The sequence below is a fragment of the Portunus trituberculatus genome, chromosome 18 (genome assembly GCF_017591435.1).
Source record: "Portunus trituberculatus isolate SZX2019 chromosome 18, ASM1759143v1, whole genome shotgun sequence".
NCBI classification, from domain to species: domain Eukaryota; kingdom Metazoa; phylum Arthropoda; class Malacostraca; order Decapoda; family Portunidae; genus Portunus; species Portunus trituberculatus.
The window spans coordinates 8,734,550-8,754,631 of record NC_059272.1 but is presented as its reverse complement, the minus strand read 5'-3'; the positions used below and the strand labels follow the sequence as shown (position 1 = coordinate 8,754,631).

The 20,082-nt window shown below is 38.6% G+C and overlaps 1 protein-coding gene and 1 long non-coding RNA gene across 3 annotated transcripts in view; one reads left to right on the top strand and one right to left on the bottom strand.

Moving 5' to 3' along the window:
• Positions 1-605: 605 nt before the first annotated feature.
• Positions 606-20,082, bottom strand: part of LOC123505902 (glypican-4-like) — a 178,540-nt gene continuing 159,063 nt past the window's right edge. For both annotated transcript variants that reach the window (XM_045257749.1, XM_045257750.1), the window contains exons 4-10: positions 18,934-19,090; positions 17,951-18,116; positions 17,239-17,369; positions 13,389-13,562; positions 13,002-13,105; positions 12,601-12,743; positions 606-5,427 (exon numbers count right to left, since the gene is read on the bottom strand). In XM_045257749.1, the coding sequence (XP_045113684.1) occupies positions 4,925-5,427; positions 12,601-12,743; positions 13,002-13,105; positions 13,389-13,562; positions 17,239-17,369; positions 17,951-18,116; positions 18,934-19,090 (1,378 nt within the window). In that variant the 3' untranslated portion in view covers positions 606-4,924. The remainder of the gene's footprint in view (positions 5,428-12,600; positions 12,744-13,001; positions 13,106-13,388; positions 13,563-17,238; positions 17,370-17,950; positions 18,117-18,933; positions 19,091-20,082) is intronic.
• LOC123505903 lies at positions 5,295-12,678 on the top strand. Its single transcript, XR_006675307.1, has 3 exons — positions 5,295-5,434; positions 10,827-10,930; positions 11,842-12,678. It is a non-coding gene; the product is annotated as an uncharacterized LOC123505903 (long non-coding RNA).

Below are 20,082 nucleotides of genomic sequence, written 5' to 3'. Positions count from 1 at the left end.
GGCTTCCAGGGTAAATCCATGTTTGTCATAGTTTCCCTTTGAGATTTCTTATTAGTGATATCACCATCCATTTAGCATTGTCATTAAATTATATCACTATCCATTTTTGTCATCTCATCAGTGAGGCTTGGTTGGGTGTTGGTTTTTCCCTGGCTTGGTTACCTGGCAGGGGATCCATGAGGTAAAAAAAGGTTGGTTAATTTTGTCATGCCTTGTCTGAATCAGTAAACAACTGCACCTGTTCTCAACCCTTCTTAGCATGGATAAATATTTGGTCTATTTTTTTGTTAACTACAAGTGTCATAGTATTATGTAAGTGGGTATTAATGCAACAGTAAAACACATGATGTCGTATTCAAATTTTCCTCTTTATTGACACCCTTTTACGTCATACCTTTATCAGATTCCCAGCTTTTGACACCCTCATATCTTTCATTAGGTTTTCAGTTTTCTCTAAATGGATCCATAAATTAAGGGTGTATTTTTATATATTGATAATATTGGAAAACTGATAATTGCAAGTTGGTACTAAATTTGGTACTGGTACTGCATTCAATAAGGGTAACCTCCATTTGACTCCATGTTTAGGTAAAAAAGAATGAGGAGATTTTCACATTATGTATTATGTACAATAAAATAACAAAATATCTCTGTACAGACATCCTCCTTACAGAATGGAATTTAATAAACTGCCCAGTGATGCATTGACTGATTGAGGCAATTATCAATCCACATACCTTTACATCATTGCATGAGACTATAATTAAATGCAGTATTGTCTGAGGTCTTTTTAGTGACTATGAAAACTTTAACACCAGTTCTACAATTTTTTGGAGGACTACTGAGTAAATTTCACATTCTTGCAAAACATCAGTAGCACAATAGTGGAGCATTAAGTAAGGAATATTTTCTAGCCCAGCTTTTTCCAACATTTTTATTTATTTATTTATTCATTTTTTGATACTCTTACTATTGGTAACATTCCTCAAAATCATTATGAAAGCTGAAAGAAATTATACATCAAAACTAGAAATCTGAGGATGAATAATTTTTAAGCTTCCTCTGCAGAGCTGATAGTGTTAAATCATCACTTAAAAAGTCTGCCACATCTTATGTCATAATGACTGAATGACCCAAGCACATACAGACAGAAAGTGAAGTTCCTCACTGGGTGTTGCAGAGCTATTGCTAATATTTCAGTTTTCAGTCCATTTGGAGCCTCCAGGGTCTGCAGACTTTAAGTGCCTCACTCAAGATTGAGAGTTTTATACTTGTGACAAACTTGCAGAAGAGTAAAAATCACTGAAAATAATTCATATGCAGGTAAGGAGTAGTTACATATAAAAGTGCTTAAAACTGAATTCATACATATAAAAATTGATATACAATTATTAAATAACTAAATTTGTGACAAATTTACAAGATACTTAAAACTTCATGGCAGTAATACAAGAATTAACAAGTTATAATACTTCCTCTTGTGCTTACTAGTTAATTTAATGGAAATAAGACTGGCTATAATATGGTACATATTAGGTAGAACTGGTGACCTTACTAACTTGGTTATCAGTAACAAAAAAGGACTTTGTGCAAATACATATAAATATGTACTGACCCAGAAACTCAGTATGATTAACATACTTCCAAGCCAAATATAAATCTTCCTGTATGACTTACATTTCAAGTGGGATACAAAGAAAGCAAATATTAACACCTGCAAGCATTTTCCTGTATTTATTTATATCCTGTCTGCACACAGACTTATAGCCCACCTATGTGTGAGAGGAGGTAGAGTTTAACCAAGCTCTTGAGATCACCAACTTTGTATTTGCAGAAGATAAAATAATTCAAAACACAAAGACCTAAATCTCTAGTGCAGACATGGGCAACCTGTAGTCAGTGAGTCACATATGGCTTGGTGTACTGTGGTAATTTTATTCATATCTGGTTTGTAGCTTACAGGTCTAATCCAGTAAACAATGTTTTTTTTTTTTTGGTATTGGCATGACAAATTTTTGTTTAGATTTGGTGTGTATCTTCAATTTAAAAATTTAACACTGTTACACTTTTGTCTCGTTTCAGTTATTATAATTCTTATAATCACTTGGTAATATATATGACTGCAGGTGGAAAGAATTTTAAAGTCAATACATATTGTTAGTAATTTTGCCACCTTCCATCCTGTGGATGTTATAAAGACAACTTGAAAGAGACAAAGTGGACAGGAGACTCATCCTCTACATTTTTATTCCTTCAGTGATGTCCTTCACCCATAAACATTGGTGGTATCAATTCTAGACTTTCTCCGTACAGGGGAAACATAATTACAAAGCCCCCGCACTTGGCGAATTAATTAGTCTGTCAAATGCAAATTTCGTCAAGCACAAGTTCTTTATACCATATAAATTGCCTAAAAAATGCCTCAATCAGTCTTTGATCATTGCCAAAGTCTCTCTTTTGACCCCAAAAATACCATCTTTCGAGCTGAAATAAAATCTTTTGCCTTACGATTTGTGATGCTTTCCTTGTCAGTACTCCCGTTTTTCCACCTGTTTCCCTTGCCCACTTTCGTCCTTGCCACCACCACCATTGTCCTTACCCCAATGGTACCACCTGTAGCGCTGGTAGAGGCCATGTTGGCGGTAAATCGCAAGAATTCGTTCCCACATTAGCAGAACAGAGGGTAGCACAAACAAAATGGCTGAATGGGACTCTCACACTGCGTTGTGATAGGTTTGACGTCACCGGGGAGCCACGTGGTTCGCAGCGCGGCCGCCAAGTTTGAATTCAAATCGCCAAGCATACACTCAGTGGTCCATGGCCACCCTACCACCAAAAGTGAATTTCGCCAAGCTGAGATTCGCCAAGTGCAGGGACTTACTGTATATGGAAATAAAGATTATGGAATTGCACAGTAAAAGTATATCGTAATTTATGAAGATTTTATTTCGTAATTGCAGTCATTTAAGGTTTAAGAGGGATGTCAGTCTCCTATTTATTTAGATAGAATTTTAACTTTTGAGTTCCAAGTTTTGAATTCCAAGGTTTTTTTTTCATTATCAAAGTTTAATTTTTAGATTCCAAGTTTATTTTTCATTATCAGAGTGGATGAATTATCTTAAATCCTCAGTTATTCTAAAAGTATGCGACACAATAATTCTATACTTAAAATGACCCTATAGTCTGCTGATTGAGAGAGGTTGCCCATCCCTGACCTAGTATAATAATAATTCAATTTTACATAAATTAGTACCATGTATTTCTAAATGTGGGTAGTTCTGGAGTCTTCACAAATCATCTTACTGTATTGTACACACTTATTGCTTTCCATTCAAGATTAAGATGATTGATTGCTTGGTCTGCACCAAAAGTAAGAGTTAATACCCAACTTTAATGTATTATTGTTAATAGATATGGTAGAGTATGAATATCAACACTGCATCCAGGCATTAAATACAGAGCATTCAAGACCACTCTGCTATCCTCCTGTAGGACCACCAAATTAATTCTGGGCTACTGTAACTAAACACCGCCTTTCATGAATGTCAACAGTAATAATCAAGTCCTCATATCTTGGCTACCTATTATATCTAGGGTGAGAGGTCCTCTTGTTGGTCTATATTATGCTCTTAGAAGATATCTATATGCAAGTATGATGATTATCACACAACAGACAAATCATTTTCTCACAATGATGATGAAAAAAGACACGCTTACAGTGAGAGTCCTAAATCTTGGTAATGTAATGAGCTGATGATTCTAACAATACTTTCATCACTAGACAAAAGTAAGAGTATGCTGAAAACTAATCACATTATACATACACATTCATACATAGTGGACTACATATTCAGAAGAGTACATAAATAAGAAATAAAATGAAGGAGGAAATGTGGTTAATTTCTTGCCTGGACGGCCGAGTTTTGATTCAAGACCAGATAAATGTTTTGATATACTTAGCTATCACAGCAACAGAAGGGGACTGCATGCAAGGGGTTCAGTGTTAGGTTGTCTGAACATTTATCTTAAGATTGATATCATAGCTTGGCCTTTGAAGGAAAGAAATCAAAAGGTATATATATTGACATTGGCCTCTGAAGGAGTTTGCAAGAAGTTTGCAAAGAACAAGTCAATTGCTCTCAGATTGAACCATTAGTAAAGCAAAATAAAAACAGTAATTAAATACAGATGTCAAGCTTCAGTACAACTATTGGACATTAATAAAATCAACTTGATTGTAACTTGATACAGGGCTATACTCTTGGCATACAAGTTCCATTACATTAGTTTCAAAGCCTTCAGTCCTGTTTTCCTGTTCTGGAGACTTACATAAGGTCAACAGTTCCTCAGCCTATGTGAGATTTTCTTTCATATTTAGACACAAATTGCAGGTGAGAGAACCTCAAACATCAGACCCAAAGAACCACAGTCACAATCTCTGACAAATCAATAGCAGAGTTCAGTGATCTCCTCCACTGGGTCACCATCAACTGCCAGCCCAAGCATGGCTGGCACAACACAAGGCGTCTATGGTTGACTTTTCAACTCTTTGCAATGATACAATCACAAACTGTCATCAAACTCAAGTAATGCACAAAGAAAATGTTTTCTAAATATTAAATTTTTCATTGTTCAAATGTTACGTTTATCATCTAACAGTAAGTCAGTGTCCAATTTTCATTTGAACTGTTTTCATTGTCCTAAAAAAATTCATGTAGAAACTAAAAGCACTGAGTTAAAAATAATAAATTATAAAAAGTGACTAATTTTGTAACTTTTCAGGAAAAGTCACCTAGACAGTTTTTCCAGTGTGTCATCCAAAAGTCACCACTCACCATTTTACATTCAGAAAACTGTTTTTCTTTTTCTTTAATTTCAATATCTCGTAGTTCAGTTTTGCCACCTGTGGACTAAAAAGGGAGCCTTAGACCAAGGAACCCAGGAACATGATGATGGCCGGCAGCATGTAGATGGTGATGGCACGATTGAGTGACATGGTCTCCTTTGAGGCACCTGAGGGAGGCTGATCCCCCTCACTCTTGGGAGTATTGTGGCCAGGAGTTTCATGTGGGGGAGTGTTGTAAACTGGCTGCCGAGTCTTGGGCACAAAACCTCCTGATCCTTCATAATCATCCCCATCCCAGCCTGCCCCTGAGCCCTCATAAGCATTGTTGTTGTTTTGTCTGCCTCCCCCTGAATTGCTGTATAAGTAGATGTCTTCATCATCATCATAAGAGTCGTCTTCGTACCGGGTCCTGTCATCTCCTTTTCCAGATGAGGTATAGGCATCCTCATCATCTGGGGGATAGTGCCCAGAAGAGGTTGGGGGACCATCCCCACTGCCACTACCACTTCCCTCATACCCTACTGTGGCATCATCACCAACTGTCTCTTCATTCTGCCTGTTGCTAGTCTTCAGCCAAGTCTCTGAAAGGTTTGTTTTATCAGATTAACTTTTTTAATTGGAAAATCAGTTCACAGATTGAGAGAGAGAGAGAGAGAGAGAGAGAGAGAGAGAGAGAGAGAGAGAGAGAGAGAGAGAGAGAGAGAGAGAGAATTCATGGGTAACTCAGGTTGGCCGTTCTCTCAACTGGTGTGACTCATGAAAACTTCAATGTGAACTTAGGTCATTAATGGTAAACAGTGTATGTTGCCATATTATTCATACATACATCACAATCAATGTTTGTGATGTGGAATTTGTGTAATGAATGAAATCCCAAGAGATTTCTAGTAAAAATAATAATTAAGAAAATATTTCTTTTCAGTGGAGGTTTGATATTTATTTCTTTTACTTAGAAAATATATGTGCTTTGGCCTTTTCAGGTTGCTGTAGATTGATCAATCAATTATGTATTTATGAAAGTAATTTGGAAATCTATAAAATTGATCTTTATAATACTGACAAGCCTACAAGTTTTATGCAGGAAAAATTTATCATGAATCATAAGTAGAAAGGATTGACTGGTTGAACTGAATTTACAAGTAACATAGTCTTTTTCGAGAAAGTATTATTGAAAAATATTACTGAATCATTTTCACAACATAACACTAGGATTTTGTTAAACCCCTTATTATACAGATTCTCTAATTCACCAATCAAATTAGTGGTCTTTAAAAATTGGATGGGAATAGCACATAGTGTACTAATGTGTAGCATAAGCTCATGTTTATTCAATATAACAAAAATTTTAATAGTGTGGCTGACAAGATATACACTACAATTATCTATGAATGTCAACAGCATGCATAACACAATGGGGAGTTTTCAGAACTAGTGTTTGCCACCAGGTGGCAGCACAATACATGTCCCATTTGCTCTCACAAGGATAATATAGAACATAACATATAAACACAGAGATGCAATAAGTTGATAGAAGTGATATATTTTTCTAAATTCCTAAGACTTTTCTAAATAATTCCTTTTAAGTAGTAACACAGACAAAATCAAATCCTATTCATGAACAAATGTGTATAAGTTTATTTTCTCATGAACTGGCATTGAGGTTTGTTTGGTCATCTCCAAATTCCCAAAAGAGTACACGCTTGATTGGAAATGTATTAATCCAGTCGACAGTAAACATGAAAACAACATGTCTGTGTCACTTAAAACTCCAAACCACACATATCAACTTACTAGTATATGGAAATTTCAACAATTCTAATTTAAGAATAGACAACTCGAGTATCCTGGCGAGTGTTGCTGTCTAATCCAACCTGGGCTGGCCACTTGTTTAACTTAACAAACACATTGTTGGATAAATAGTGAATTCCTGCAGTAATGTCCATGTCACTACGCCATGAGGAGGAGGAAAGCTTCACATATTTCTCTCTCCTCACTCTACAGCTGCCCAGTGATATGCTTAGTTTTTGCTCGATTGTCTTGCCGCTTCTTGATCTTGATGAAAGCGATGCTAAAATTCCTACGAAAATAACTATATCCATATATCACAATGCTACTGAATAAGTTGTGTCATCCTATATAGTACAGTCAAAGATTTTACCTTTTTTATTGTCTAAATCAATAGGTTTTAGACTTGTTTTACACCAGATTTTAAGATATTGATAGCAGTATTATTATAAGATAATAAAAAAAATTAAAAAATACTTGTTTTGACTAACTTCTCCCAAAATTATCAATACAGGATATTTAAAAGTAGATACATAATGTCAACAGTATCATAGTAATCGATGTTCTATGCATATGTATGCACCTGGGATTTAATATAACAAAAATTTTGCTCATGTCAGCAAGGGACATGTAGCAGCGGTGACATCTGGTGGATTAGTTCTGAAAACTCCGCATTATGCTAATACTACATTTTCTAAAATAACATGAATATTATAATAGAATTAGTGACCCCATCAACTCCATTTTGGCAATTGATTAGCAATGGGCTGGTCTTGTAAGCTTGGTATCATGAGAGAAACCCAAATATTAAGATGGTGTATGAATTTGCTGTTAGGGAACGGTGCCATTCTATGGATCAGCAAGAAATAGAGACATATATTGTATAGATAAAGCTTAAATTACTCAACAAGTCTCTATAAGATCAACTACAAAAGTTATTAATTAGTCAACATCTATAACCTTAGTTTCACTTCACTACCATTTAACTGACATCACTTGGTAGTCAATGAGATGCTCGCACTGCTAGTACCACATAAGTTCCTTGCTAGCGACCACACAGTCTGCCTCTACTCCGCTCCGCTCGTCGACCTGCCTGGTTTTCACTTCACCGGCTTTTTCTGAAGATCTTGCCTGGTGAGTTTTTTCACCTTTTCACTGCTATGATACGCAGTTAGCGCTTTGGGATATACATATATGATCCAAGGACATGTATGTTAGCGCTTTGGTGAAAATACACATACGATTCTTTGACGTATATGTTGGTGCTATGATAACAACACATGTATGCTCCAATGACATGTATGTTAGTGCCATGGTGAACACACATATATGATCCAAGGACATATGTGTTGGCCTTGTTTATATTACCCGCCTTTCTTCATTTTTTTCTGGAAGTCAAGGGACGCCTCGATGTTCCTCTTCGCTTTCCTCCTCTACCTCCGAAGGGAAGCAAAATGGAGGAAAGCTACCAGTACAGAGGATTGCACTTCTCTACCCCTGCTGACCGCTTGCGCTTCTCAGCCTTCTGCTCACCCCTCCGTGGCCGGCCCAAGCAGCGTAAACATACCTGCTGCTTCTCTACCTCCCGAAGTTGAGCTGGGCCTCCTGTCTTCCTTATTCAGTGGCCTAATTGAGAGATTGGACAAGTCAGCTGCTCCTCAGGTCTCTCCGGGGTACAACGCAAGTTTCAGTGGTTTCCATGCCCTCTCCTCATCGGAGGATGAGGATGGTGAAATTGTCGAGTGCCCATCTCAGCAGTCTGTGTCTGACCCTTTGGATGACCTGGACACGTTCACCGCTAGTCAGACACCCAGAGAGCCAGTGGCTGATGTAGCTTTTCAGAAGCCTCTCGAGGATTTTGCTGGCCATTTCCATGGGGAGGAGTTGGGTGAACCCCTGTCTAAGCGCTTAGCTCCATCCTGAATGTGAGCCTGAGACGACGACCCTCCTCCAACAGTGTTAAGGCGACTTGTTAGAAAATAAAGCTCCCTAACAATGTGCCAAATTTAAAAGTGCCAGTGACTAATTTGGCCATCACCAAAGCCATGAGTGTCCAAGGGAAGTTGGTGGACACCAGGCTTTCTCTCACTAATGGTATGCTTGCGAAGGCTTTGGTCCCCATTGCCCGCTGTATTAGTGATATGGGTGAGAGGAATGTTCAACCCATCACTTGCTACCTTGATGGCATGAACAACAGCCTCCAACTCCTCACTTCTGCTGTGAACTACGTCAACCAGCTAAGGAAGGAGGTGGCATGGTTCAATGTGCATGACTCTGCCCTGGAAGAACTCTGTAAATAGGAGTGTGAAGTGGGCAGAAATGATCTCTTCCCATTCAATGTAGTCAAGAAATGTGAAGACATCCACAAGTCCAGGAAACTTGGGAGGCCCGCCTTCCATCCCCGCAAGGCTCCTGGCAAGCGATTTATTCCGCTACGGCAGACACCTAGACATCCTTCCTACCAACAGCAGTCACGGCCACGGTCCCAGACGAGGTCTATTTTAGGCCAGCGACCTCCCCAAGGGAAGGGGAGGCCACTGCACAAAACTCCCCATTGAGTTCACTCTCGGTAAGTGCTCTTGTGCCACTTTTGATTAACACTCCTGACAATTTTTGTGGAGGTAGAATTTTTCAGGCAAGGTCACAGTGGCATCTCTTATCCTCTGATAAATGAATCCATGATGTTGTACATGGGAAACTCCTAGTGTTTGAGGATCTTCCCGTACAGAAGAAACCTCCAGGTCCTCTCTTCTTGTCTACTGCTGACCGTGTTGCCCTGGACACTGCCATGGTCAAATTTATGGAACACAGTATTATAGAATTATGCCCACCAGGAGACCCAGGATTTGTTTCTAATGTTTTCCCTACAGTCAAGAAGGATGGTACTACCAGAGTCATCCTTAATCTGAAAGAGCTCAATGCTTACATTGAACATGTTCACTTTAAACTGGACACTCTTAAGGATGTTCTACCTCTTATCCATCCCAACTGTTTTTTCATGACCGTAGATTTCAAAGATGCCTATTTTTCAGTTTATGTTCGGCCAGAGGACAGGAAATGGCTCCAATTTATGTGGCATAATGAGAAGTTCCGCTTCACATTTTTACCGCAGGGCCTGACTTCAGCGCCTCGCATTTTCACCAAGCTATTAAAGCCTGTCCTCTCACACCTTCGTAAACTAGGAATAACTGTCTACTGTTACTTGGATGATTGCATTTTTCTTGCAGACTCTGCTGAAATTTTGAGGGCTAATGTGACTTATGCTTTACACCTTTTTGACTCCTTAGGGCTCACAGTGAATTCTAATAAGTCTGTCCTACTACCCACCCAAGAGATAGAATTCCTGGGGGTGATTTTGAACTCTATTGACATGTCTGCCACCCTGACATCTCGTAAGAAAGAAGATATTAAGGCACAGGGCTTGCTACTCTTGAACAGAGAGGTTTCTTTGCTTGAGCTGTTTTCCTTCATCGGTAAGGCTGTAGCTGCTGACCCAGCTGTAGAATTGGCCCCACTTAGGTATAAGTATCTGGAAATAGTGCACAACAGGGAGCTCACTACTCACCATGGGGATTATAACTCTCCTGTTCACCTAGATAGTCATGCCCGGGACTTAATTACCTGGTGGGTAAACAACATAGAGTCTCAGGTCGTCACTTCGATCCTGCCCCTACCAAATTGAAATGTTTTGTGATGCTTCCTTGACTGGGTCGGGTGCTGTGGTGGGGGATGCCAAGACTAGTGGTCACTGGGTGCATAATGAGCTGGACCATATCAATTTTTTGGAATTAAAGGCCATCCTCCTGAGTCTACAGTCACTATGCAAAAACTACAGAGACACTCGTATCTGCATCCGCCCGGATAACATCACTGCTATTGCCTGTTTAGATCGCTGTGGATGGGCTGAGTCGAGGGGAATTACATTATCAACACAGCATATACAAGGTTTACATAATGTAGAAGCAGACGAAGAATCCCGCGTGAAGAACTTAGATGCTGAGTGGATGTTACAGCCCCACATTTTCCATCAACTATGTCAGCTCTTCCCCATACCTGAGATTGATCTTTTTGCTACTCGAATTAACACTCAGTTAGATGCTTATGTTTCTTGGAAGCCAGACCCCTTTGCCTTACATACCAATGCTTTCACAATGGATTGGTCCAATAAGAGTTTGTACGCTTTTCCACCTTTCAGTATAATCTCCCGAGCTCTGCAAAAAATTCAGGAAGACCAGGCAACCGTACTGATGATTCTACCGCTGTGGCCCACACGTCTGGTTTCCGACAGCCCTCCACTTAGTAAGCAGCCTCAGTTATTCTCCCTTGACATCCTCTAGTGCTACCCCAAAACCCATCCTTTGCACATCCTCAGGCCCACCAGTTGATCTTAACAGCGATGACATTGTCGGGAAATCCTTCAAAAGTCAAGGCCTTTCGTCAGACGTTGCCAGATTTTTACTTAATTAACTCGTGGAGGGCAAGCACTAGAACGCAGTATGGGCCACATATAAAAAACTGGTTGTCTTTTTGCCTCAGCAGAAAAATTGATCCTTTTCAGCCACCTTTAAATATCTTTTTAGACTATCTCTTATCAGAGTTTAGGAAGGAGACAGGCTGATCTTACAGCTCCATGAACACGATACGGTCAGCCATTTCCGCAATAGCAAGCATCAATGGTCAGCCTGTGGGGAAGCATCCTTTGGTTATTAGGTTTATGAAGGCAGTTTTCCAAGAGAAACCATCTTTTCCCCGATACCATACCCTCATTTGATTTTGGATTATATATTGGGTCTTGAACTTAATGAGGATTTATCACTTATTCAATTGTCAAGAAAATTAGTTATTCTCATGCTACTGCTCTCTGGTCAACGTGGTCAAACTTTACACTTATTAGACATCAGGAACATGACCATCTCAGATCTTAGAGTTTCTTTCAGACTAGGTGATCCTCTACAAACCTCGAGGCCAGGTGACCATATCTCAGAGTTGGTGTTTTTAGCCTACCCCACAGACAGGAAATCCTGCGTTGTCACTTCCATTATGAATTATCTCGAACACACACGAGCTTCACGGGGTACAATCACTGGCTTCTTCCTGACCACAAAACCTCCGATTAGGGTAGCCTCACATGATACTTTACGTCGTTGGACAAAAGATATCATGCAAGCTGCTGGCATTGACCTCAATATCTTTTCACCTCATTCCACCAGGTCAGCATCAACCAGTAAAGCAGCCTTGAAGCTTCCCTTGTCTACCATCACCTCTACTGTTGGGTGGTCAAGAGAGTCCACCTTCACTAAATTTTATAAGAGACCTATAAGCCGTTCTGGGCATTTTTGTAGAGCTGTCCTCTCATAGCTCTGTTTCTTTTTCTTGTATACTGGTTCTCTCTTTTTGTATTTTTGTCTATGTTCAAGATATAATTTTGTACAAGTTGATTATGTGTTTGTGTTGTACTTTACTCGTTTTTTGTTGCATTGTTCTCCTTTTGGGAAAATAGAATGCTACTCGTACTCCGGGGTTTATTGGACTCCGTTTTCCTTATCCTTTGTTGGTATAGTAGGTTTGAGGAACCTCTCTAAAGCTCTCGTTGACTACAGAGTGACGTCAGTTAAATGGTAGTGAAGTGTAATTGTAGATTAAACGAATACTTACCAAGTGTGAAGTTTGATCAAGATTTCACGAACCCACTGTGGTAGAAAACGCCCTCCCTGCCCATCCCTTACCTCTTGTGACAATTTCATTCGTGACTAAAACTTGTCTACACACAAAAATTTGGGCTGCTTCCTCAAACCTACACTCTAAAGGACTGACGTGGTACTAGCAGTGCGAGCATCTCGTTTTCTACTGCAGTGACTCAGTTAAATGGGTTCGTGAAATCTTGATCAAACTTCACACTTGGTAATTATTCGTTTAATCTACAAATTTTTGGGATTAGGGTTTTAATGTGTGTGAGGCCACATCCTTACCTTCATCTATCCATGATACATCTTTCCCCAAGTATGCATCAAGCAGTTTGTTGGTTATGACCTTGATCCGCATGATCTGCTCATCCATTTCTGAACTGTGGTGAGGAGGCTCAGAGATATTCAGTCCAGTGCTTGCTTCATACCTGAGGGTGTATTTTTTATTGAAATCTCTTCAGACCATCAATGCACCATATCAATAAAAAGATGATCCACGAGAAAATAAAAATGGCGGCTTTTACTATTATTCTATAGTGATTAATCCTGCTAAGTTCTGAGATTCAGATTTGATTTAATACTGATAAGTTCTGAGATTTAGATTTGATTTAATTGTATCTACTTCACAAATTACAGAAGTTGACAAGGAATCTCGGCAAATAAAGGAGAACACACTTAATACTTACTTGCCAAGCTTAGTACCTGTCCAACACCTGGGAACCCCTTCCTCGTCAGCATCTCTGCACATCTTGGTGGGAAGCTCACTCCAAAAGTCACGAGAATTCCTAATCTGTTGGAGTGTTCAATTTTCAATATGTGCTACCTTGAATATTGAATTAACAAAGTACAGGACTAAAATACTTGTCTGGCAATAAAACTTAGAGACAACAATAATGGCTAAATTTGCTAGGTACATGCTTATTATATTTTTTATACAATAAATAAAGATCTTCCCTTGAGTGAACTAAATGAATTCTTCTAATTATGTGAACATTTTGTCTTTGCAAAATCATTCTAGAAGTTATGTTGACAAATGCTCCTTCCTTTTCTGTGCATAATGTTACATATATTACCTTAGTCTTAATTTCATGGACATGTCTGCTGACAGACACTATATCAGTATCCCTGTCTCTCTTCTTATCTTGCCGATCATTGCTTCTGAAGTCCAAAAACTCTGGTGTTAGCTCACCACGAACTGCTTCTCTTCTCTTGCGTCCCAGGCGAGGGGGTCCACACCCTTTGAACACCTGTAAATACATAAAAAGTACTTATGTGCACTTTAATAACAAAATCCTCAAATTAAACCAACTTTCCCAGTGACCAGGAACATAGTTCCTCCTGTTACTATTATTTTCTATGGAAAAATTAGGTTTCAATAACACGATTTTGAATAATGCAATATCTCCGGGAACGTAATCCTCACATTAATCAAGAGTTGACTGTACATAATTGATTGGAAGTGTATTAAACTAGACAACAGTAAATAGGAAAACATCCAAATGACGTACGTAGATCAAATTATAGTATAGCCAACTCCCGCTTAACGAAGAGGTTACGTTCCTAAAAAACTCTTCGTTAAGCGAACCCGATTATAACAAGTTTAACTCCTGACTTGAACTTCCATTGAGAGTAAACAAAGCGAGAGTGCATCATAGTACAGTGAAAGGTTTAATGAAAGTAAAAATTATGAAGTTAAACATTTAGGCAGTTTAATTTAAGTCATTATAATGTACACTAATGTATGTATGTACATAACTTTATAATGTTGATGATCTTAAAGTTATGAAGGGAGGAAGAGTGAAACGGAAAAGACACTAACTGGCAACCTGTGGAATGTAAACAAAGGGCGCATCATTGTATCACATACAAAACTCATGTATCACATTTCCACAAGGCTTTCCATTTTATCCATTGTAGAGTCATGAGTTCAGTTGGTTCTTTTAGCTTGCAAGGAAGATACAGTCTCACCAGCCTTCTTAATAGAGACTGCTGACTTGAAAATATTAGAGACAGAAGATGGAATCAAGATGGTGGCGAGCAATGCTATTAGTTTTCTCGCCTCTCGTGTCTGTGAATAATATCCAGCTTCACTTCCAGAGTAAGAGACTTCTGGTCTTCTTAGCAACGCTAGGCGACATTGCAGGGCGTTTTGGTGGTAAGTTGAGCGAGGAAGATGAGATGCTGCTGATGCTGTTATTGTTTTGAGCAGGTGGAGTGAGTAGTGTGCGTGTTGTCAACGAGAGGCGCTGGCGTATTCAAAAGCCTGTTGGCTTGCATGATATGATGGTATTTTCAAACTTGGAAAAAATTACCTGGATAAAACTTCGTTAAAGATAGTTTGGTGTTCGTTAAACGAGATGGTAGTAAAATGACACCTTCGTTGTAGCGAAATTTTGTTGTGCGAACCTTCGTTAAGCGGGGGTTGCCTGTATATGGAAATAACAATTTTAATTAAAAATAGGCAACTTGAGTATCCTGGTAAAAGAATTGCTGTGTCTAACCAAAAGAAATGTATGGCTGGCCTGCCTCTGTTGAACTTAAACACGGACAACCAGTGGCAGTTAATTCCTGCTGTAGTGTCCATGCCACTACACCATGATGAGGAGGAAAGCTTCCTGTACTCCTTTCTCTTCACTCCAGGACAGATGTATTACTTGTTGCTGAATTACTCTGCCATGTCACTCGCATCATGAAAGGGATGCTAAAATCCCCAAGAAAATGACTAGGTCCATATATCACAATGTTCTATGGATCTCTATGCACCTGGGATTTACTACAACAATATTTTTAGCTCATGTCACTAAGGGACATGTAGCATCAGTGATATCTGGCGTTTTAGTTCTGAAAACTCCCCATTCAAACAACACACGTCAGCAGCTTGTGTCCAATGTTGCTACAACTTCATCTAAAGCATACAGGACTTCAAAATCAAGTCGATCCTTCCAGATTTTGTCTGTTAATACCAAGTTATGAGTATGTATCTCATCTGTGCTTTCTTTGAGTGGATTACACTTAACCCTCGGCTATCGCGCCCAATTGGGGCCGAAATAGCCGCGCTATAGCCGAAAACGCGATAGCCGAATTGATCTTGGCGGGAAGGCGGTTTTGGCCAATGAGCGCTCAGATATTCCATAATGTCATGGCGGGGCACACGATAGCAGGCAACTGAGGTCGCGATAATGAAATATTAGCAGCTTTTCATGGGTGCGCGATAGCCTAAGTCGCGATAGCCGAGGGTTGACTGTATATGTGAAATGAATTTTAAATCTATACTTTATATGATTATTGTATATAATGGCTTTAGAAATAGTTTTACATAGAAAAAATCAAGCATTATTGTGGTATGTTTGGAAAAATAAACAAATAATAATAATACAGTGGTACTTCGACATACGATTTTAATTCGTTCTGTGACGATCGTTGTATATCAATTTTTCCCATAGAAATTAATGGAAATACAATTAATTCGTTCTTGTGATATGGATTTACCCCCACACCCCCCAAAAAAATAATAAATAAATAACATGCTTTAAATACCAACCAAATATAGATTTAATATAAGATAAATACAATGTTTATAGATTAACTATACTGCTCAAAATAACAACTTAACACGCAAAACTCGGGACACACCGATAGACATTCATCACACAAGGCACGGGGCACGTCAATAGACGTTTAGGCTTTTTATGGCTATATTTTGGTTATTTTCTTCCCATTCTCTTTGCTTGTGAGCTGGCAACACTCATCAGGAGTAAACATATGCTCTATGTCACTGTGTCACCAAAGATAAATGGTAGGAGCGATCGACAATGATTTCATTGTGTCTGATTCCGCCACCTCTCCCACGCGCCTTACTTCTTTACCTTGGGTCTCTCGCCATGTTACAGGGAGACATTTTTTGAATGAGAGTGGTATCAGAACAGGAGAGAGAGAGAGAGAGAGAGAGAGAGAGAGAGAGAGAGAGAGAGAGAGAGAGAGATGAGATGATACAAGGGGCCTGTTTTCTTGCACTCTAGCCAAGGCCGATGAACCCGATCGGACGCAAGGCCATGTAAACCGATGATACTACCTCATTCAACCTGTGATATTTTGGTAACCATGACATTGCAAAGAGGAAGAGTTGCTTGTGGGCAGGAGTAAAAATATGCTCTACGCCACTGTGAACGATGGAAGGTGGTTGCGAGTGATTTCACTGTGTCTGATTCCCCCACTTCTCCCGCGAGCCTTACTTCTGAATAACAATACACAACAGGTCTCTCACCTTGTTACGGGGAGACAACTTTTGAATGAGAGTAGGATCAGAACAGGCGACAGCAGAGAGAGAGAGAGAGAGAGAGAGAGAGAGAGAGAGAGAGAGAGAGAGAGGATACATGGGGCCCGTTTTCTCTAGCTCTAGCCAAGGCCGCTGAACTCGATCGGACGCAAGGCCACATAAACCGATGATACTATCTCATTCAATCTGTGATATTTTGGTAACCATGACATCTAGAGACTTCTGGTTTTTTGCATTGCAAAGAGGAAGAGTTGCTTGTGGGCAGAAAACCATTTGTACTCACTCATTTATTGAATTTCTAAGTGTAATCAGTATGAGAATACAGGCTATTTTGTGTGTTTCTCGCCAAACTTTTACTTTTAGGACCCATGATCTTGAGTTCACAAAACTTAATAAAAAATACACACTGCCGAGGAGCACAGACACATTACATGCACAAAGGATGAATAACAATACACAACACGGGCTGAATGTTTGAGTGGACACGGGTAGCAGAGCGATCGCTGTGCCACCTACCGATGGCTAATCGTATATTAAAAATATCATCGTATTTCAAGATGTAAATTATATAAAATTTTTCATCGTATATAAAAAAAAAATTGTATGTTAGGGCAAGCGTATGTCGAAGTACCACTGTAATGTCTTACCTTCTCTGAAATATCTACACCGGACTCTTGGAAATTCATTATTGCATCTGAGATTTTGTAGTTTACAGGCTGGACAACATTATCAATGTTGAAGGGATTTTCTAACCTTTCCCCAACTTTAACCATGGCATCTGAAAAATGAGAAATAAATAAATTTTAGAAATATAACAACAAATATTAGATGATTAAATAATACCTTTCCATTTAAATAATACCTTTTCCAACCAAAGGAAATCATGTTGGACAAGAACTCAGATTAGTAAAATTGTTATGGTACAAGGCTGGATGCTACTACAAGATGGTAGTAATTGAAAGAAGACAAAAAAGAGGATTCGGTAAGTTACCATGAGAAATGAGTATGCAGTCTGCTGTTTATAAATTAAATTACTTTACCAAATATATACAACTGCAATGATGCAGTTTATATCAATACAAACATACAATGCCAATTAGCTAGTAATCATCAATTCACGACTCCTAAGAAAAATATATGCTATGACATCTAAAGAAAGAAAGAAGCACAAGAAACTTAAGAATCCAAATCTTTTTCCTTTGCCACAAATGGAACAAACTCAAGATAAATAATGAGAATATGATTCATCACTATTACCATCAGCTGTAGTGCAACACAATAATAAACAAATCAGTCTTCACTTGAAAATGAGCATTTCATGCCATAATAATTGTAAAAATCAAGACACAGTATACTGACCAACATAATTTATCCAGGATTCTTTAAGTGGTTGGTGGTGGATCAAGCAAAGGTTGATGACTTCCCTGCAGTAGGGCAGGCAAGGCCTAACTCCCTTATGACCATCACATGTAGAACAGTGGGTCATTCTCATTAGCTCATGAACACAACTGATACTTGGATTCACCTGAAAACATTTAAAATATGAGTTTGAAAATAAAAATGTTTATTAGCTTTTTTTTTTTTCTTTTCTTATGTATTCATTTTCCTATCTTCTCCAAGACTTCATCCTATATCACTTACTTTCCTTTTTCATTTTATATACCAGTAATCACATTCCCATAATTGTAAACACTCATGCATCAAGGATGAGACTCGTGCATTTTACCTCCATCTCAATCTCACACACATTGCCTCTAAAAACTCATGCATTTTACAAATATTTCCCAAATATTCTTTTTAACATATTTTCTGAAAGAAATCATAAAACCGAATTTTCCAGATTATAAAACATCCGCTTTCCTTCAGTTTGTAAGCCCTCACCTGACTGGTCTATTACAGCCAGCCAGCATCGTTATACATAAATCTATCTCATACTTTGTTGTTGTTGTTGTTGACGTGCAGGAGCCCCCTACACCCCCCCATCAGGGAATCACCCTGGACCTGACCATGAGCTGCACCCCCTTGACCTCTGCTTCTCACTCTAGGACTTCCAGGGATTGACAGCTATGTATTCCCTTTCTCTTGCATTTCTCATTCAATCTGACATGTTCCTTTGTAATGTTTTCCTGTGTGCACTTCACCCTAAGTGCTTCCCAATCTCTTCCATCCAGTACATTCTGTCAGGCTTCTTCTTTCCTTACAACTGTATAGGTTGATATTGCTGTCAAGTTGGAAACTAGTAAATTTAATCAAATGAGGAACCTGGTTTTCAAAGTAATGATGGCAGTGATAGTGTTGAATAGCAAACACATAAACATTAGAATTTAAATAACATAACTTGCCTTGAGGACATTTTTCACCACATCTCGCCCTATTGCAAGGCCTTGGGCAAAGGTACGTAAAGCCACGAAACTTCTCTTGATCTGAGTTGTGAGTTTCTTCGGAACTTCACCAAATGGTTTCAGTTGCTCCATGTGGTGAGTTACACATCGCAGGTATCTGGAAAAATGATTCTTTACATCATTCATTCAATGGCAACAACTAGTTTATCCTCAAATTCTTAACATATCTTAAGGTCCTACATATCACTATAGTATGTTGTCCCTTGCAGATCAAGTCACTTCAATACCCATTACCCCATATATTCTCTTCATATTCCTGGATACCTGGACCTCTCTCTCAATACATAAAAATATACTCTTCCAATAAACTCAATTTTTCTATTTTGACCAGGAATCAAGGGTGTGCAGTAGAGTAGGCCTGTAATGAATACTTCTCATACTGCATTTACAAAATACCTTGTAGGATGCTAATATAAATTATTCATATGCCAAACAGTAAAATGGAAAAATGAAAAAAATTATAAATAATAAATATATTAAAATTTTATACATTTTTCATGTGAAAATACTGAGAAACTTCCATGAAGGGACACACACCTACCTGGCCCAGCAGTGCACCAAAGCAATTTACAGAATTGACTTGGTTTCCAACTAAAAGTATTCAACTCTTCAACTGACTCTCTCCAAACTGCTTTTATCTTCACTACTGCCAAATCAATTGCTTTCATTATTTAATAAACTTTCAAAGCATTCACTGTAGTACATTCTTTCTTCTGTATCTAGTGTTTTAGAGCTCTCAATTTACACAGTCAACTGACACTAATTCTTTATCATCTCCACATTATCCACTTCTTTCTAAGAACAACAACTTATTTTTCAGTAAGTTTGCTGGTATTTTCTTCTCCCATTTCTCATAATTTAGACTAATAACAATGTAATTTTGGTCCCTTAGTAACCAAATTCTGGATGACTATAATCCATGGTGTTAAGGGCCACCAATTTAGTTATCATGATAATATGCAGTGACATCACACAGCTGTGAAAATACTTGAGTCAGCTTCTCACAACTGTCAACAGTCTGTAGTTAAGCAATAACCATTCATTAGCTAACTAAACCACATCGTGCATATGTATGTACTTTGTAAAAAA